We start from the raw sequence: 2424 nt of genomic DNA, 5'->3' as shown, positions 1-2424 counted from the left end.
TGTGTGTGTGAGAGTGTGTGTGTGTGTGTGTGTGTGAGAGTGTGTGTGTGTGAGTGTGTGTGAGAGTGAGTGTGTGTGTGAGAGAGTGTTTGTGTGTGTGTGTGTGTGTGTGTGTGTTACACACTCTCACACACTCTGTGAGAGAGTGTGTGTTTGTGTGAGTGTGTGTGAGAGTGAGTGTGTGTGTGTGTGTGTGTGTGTGTGTGTGTGTGTGAGAGTGTGTGTGTGTGAGAGAGTGAGTGTGTGTGTGTGTGAGTGTGCGTGTGACTGTTTGTGTGAGTTTGCGTGTGATGAGAGAGTGTGGTGTGTGTGAGTGTGTGTTTTCTGATACCTTCAGTAATTTGGTGGCCAGTTTGAGGACGTTGTTGACCAGAGTGAGTTCTTCTTTCTTATTTGGTTTCTTTTCCATTTTCAAGTACAAGTTAATCTGAAAAGAAACGCATCTGATGAAACTCTGGGATGTTTGTGTGTCTTTACAGTATCGTGTGTGTGTGTGTGTGTGTGTGTGTGTTTGTACCTGTTCTGTGAGTAAGATGGAGGTGTTGCTGTATTTCTTGCTGGTTTCTGAGCCCAGCGTGACGAATCTCAGCAGGTACAGCGACAGCGAGGCGCACCAGATCACCAGCTCCCAGTTATAGTGAAACTCCAGAAACGTCTCGTGCACGTGAAGCAGCTGCAGGAGAAACACTGCCATCAACACCGGAGTAAAACACGCTAGTCACAAGAGAAACACACGGAGTTAATCCAGCGACTGACCTGAGCGCAGCAGATGAAGACCACCGAGAGCGTGAGCAGAAACGCAGAGGAGACGATCACGTCCACCGAGCGCTGCGGACCTCGACGCTGCAGACAGAGACAGATGGGACATCATCCCAGCGTTAGCCACAGCATCAGGTCTCATGAAGGACTAAACTGAGAGCTCAATCAGCTGCGTACCTTCAGGTAAGAGCGCAGCGACAGCCACATCTTAATGTTCTGCACCTTCTTCAGCCGGAAATGAGGGACCTCTGATTTTCTGGCTCTCCGCGCCGATGTCAAGTGACCAAACAACTTCGCAAACAGCAGCCGCTGAAAAACCAGGATCAGACAAATGCTGAGCTGTGCTCGGGATGCTCCGGGCTCGGCGTGTGGATGCTGACACACACTCACCTGCTTGTATGTCCTCTCAGCGACGCTGAGCAAGAAGAAGAAGAGCCAGATGAGACAGACGCGCACCACGAAGCTCACGCTCACCATCGCCATCACCAGAGCGTCAGCGGACGAGCCGAAGGCCACAGACACCAGCTCACCGGCCGATAGAGACGCCAGCTGCTCCGGCTCTTTGTGCTGGAACAATCTGTACGCAAATGGAGTCAAACCCAGCGTCACAGACACCAGATTCCCCAAGATCTGATAGCCGATGCCTGGAGTGTACAGATTGACCTGCGGGCGAGAGGAGGACGAGATCAGGGCTTCATGTAATCATGATTTAGCACAAGCTTCTATCCAGAGACGTTCAATGCATTTCTATCAGTTCACTGCCTTCCTTCCTCTGCTTCGCACTCACCCTGTTCATTATCATGCCGCTGATTTCCAGCACAGACATGTCTGCTTTTTTGCATTCGTTTCCTTCCCACACGATGGCGCTGACGCGCTCCAGGCCCGGATTAGAGCTGTGGAGCCACGGCACGTGACCCTTCACCAGCAGCAGAGCGACACACACACACACACACAAACATCATTTACACGAGCACAACAAATCTGAACCAGTGAGGCAGCAGCAGTGGATCTACGACGCACCTGATGAAACGGGTCGTCTCTGAACTCTTTCTTAGAGGCAGAACAGGCTGCGGATCCGTCGGCGTCTGTTTCGCTGCTGCAGGAGGAGCGGCACTCGGCGCAGTGCAGGAAGTCCTCCCACAGAACATCCTCCGTCTCGGACTCGTGCCGCGCGCTCTCAGAGTCCTGCGTCCGCGAGCTGCAGCTGGTGCCCGACTTCAGCGTCTCCTGAGACCAAACGAGAAGTGAAGGAGGCTGTGTTTGTGCTCCTACAGAAGCACTGATCGTGTGTGTGTGCGTGCGTGAGTGTGTGTGTGTGCGTGTTTTACCTCAGCAGTGTAATGCTTCTTGTAGGGGTGAGCTTTTCTGTTGCGCAGCGTACAGTCGCTGTTCTTGTGCTCCACTCCTCTGCGGAGGGCGCTGTAGTTCTCTGGGTCTTCTTCACTGGATGCTTCACCCGACATGTTCTCCGCCGCTTGAGGAACTGCAGCCTCAGACAGACACTGACGCGCACAAAACACACGTCAGTCACGCCTCCACACACTCATTCATTCAGCAGATCCCGAGGGACTGGTGTGTGGGTGTGTGTGTGTGTGAGTGTGCGTGTGTGACAGTGTGTGTGACAGTGTGTGTGTGTGTGAGTGTGTGTGTGTGTGTGTGTGTGTG

General features: G+C 52.9%; 1 protein-coding gene and 1 long non-coding RNA gene across 4 annotated transcripts in view; one reads left to right on the top strand and one right to left on the bottom strand.

Annotated features, from left to right (window-relative positions):
- The window catches only part of LOC107570172 (putative homeodomain transcription factor 2), a 13642-nt gene that overhangs the window by 2666 nt on the left and 8552 nt on the right, over nt 1–2424 (bottom strand). For all 3 annotated transcript variants that reach the window (XM_016256376.1, XM_016256377.1, XM_016256378.1), the window contains 8 exons: nt 2088–2261; nt 1780–1986; nt 1547–1675; nt 1150–1422; nt 937–1068; nt 757–843; nt 518–673; nt 332–427 (listed from right to left, as the gene is read on the bottom strand). In XM_016256376.1, coding sequence (XP_016111862.1) covers nt 332–427; nt 518–673; nt 757–843; nt 937–1068; nt 1150–1422; nt 1547–1675; nt 1780–1986; nt 2088–2261 — 1254 coding nt within the window. The remainder of the gene's footprint in view (nt 1–331; nt 428–517; nt 674–756; nt 844–936; nt 1069–1149; nt 1423–1546; nt 1676–1779; nt 1987–2087; nt 2262–2424) is intronic.
- LOC107570174 (uncharacterized) overlaps nt 1–2424 on the top strand; it is a 12015-nt gene that overhangs the window by 2067 nt on the left and 7524 nt on the right. The gene's annotated exons all lie outside the window — the stretch shown is intronic.

This window comes from Sinocyclocheilus grahami, unplaced genomic scaffold, assembly GCF_001515645.1.
Source record: "Sinocyclocheilus grahami isolate Dianchi unplaced genomic scaffold, SAMN03320097.WGS_v1.1 scaffold1423.1, whole genome shotgun sequence".
NCBI lineage: Eukaryota > Metazoa > Chordata > Actinopteri > Cypriniformes > Cyprinidae > Sinocyclocheilus > Sinocyclocheilus grahami.
Note: the sequence above shows the minus strand (reverse complement) of the source record. Positions and strands in the feature narration are given on the sequence as shown.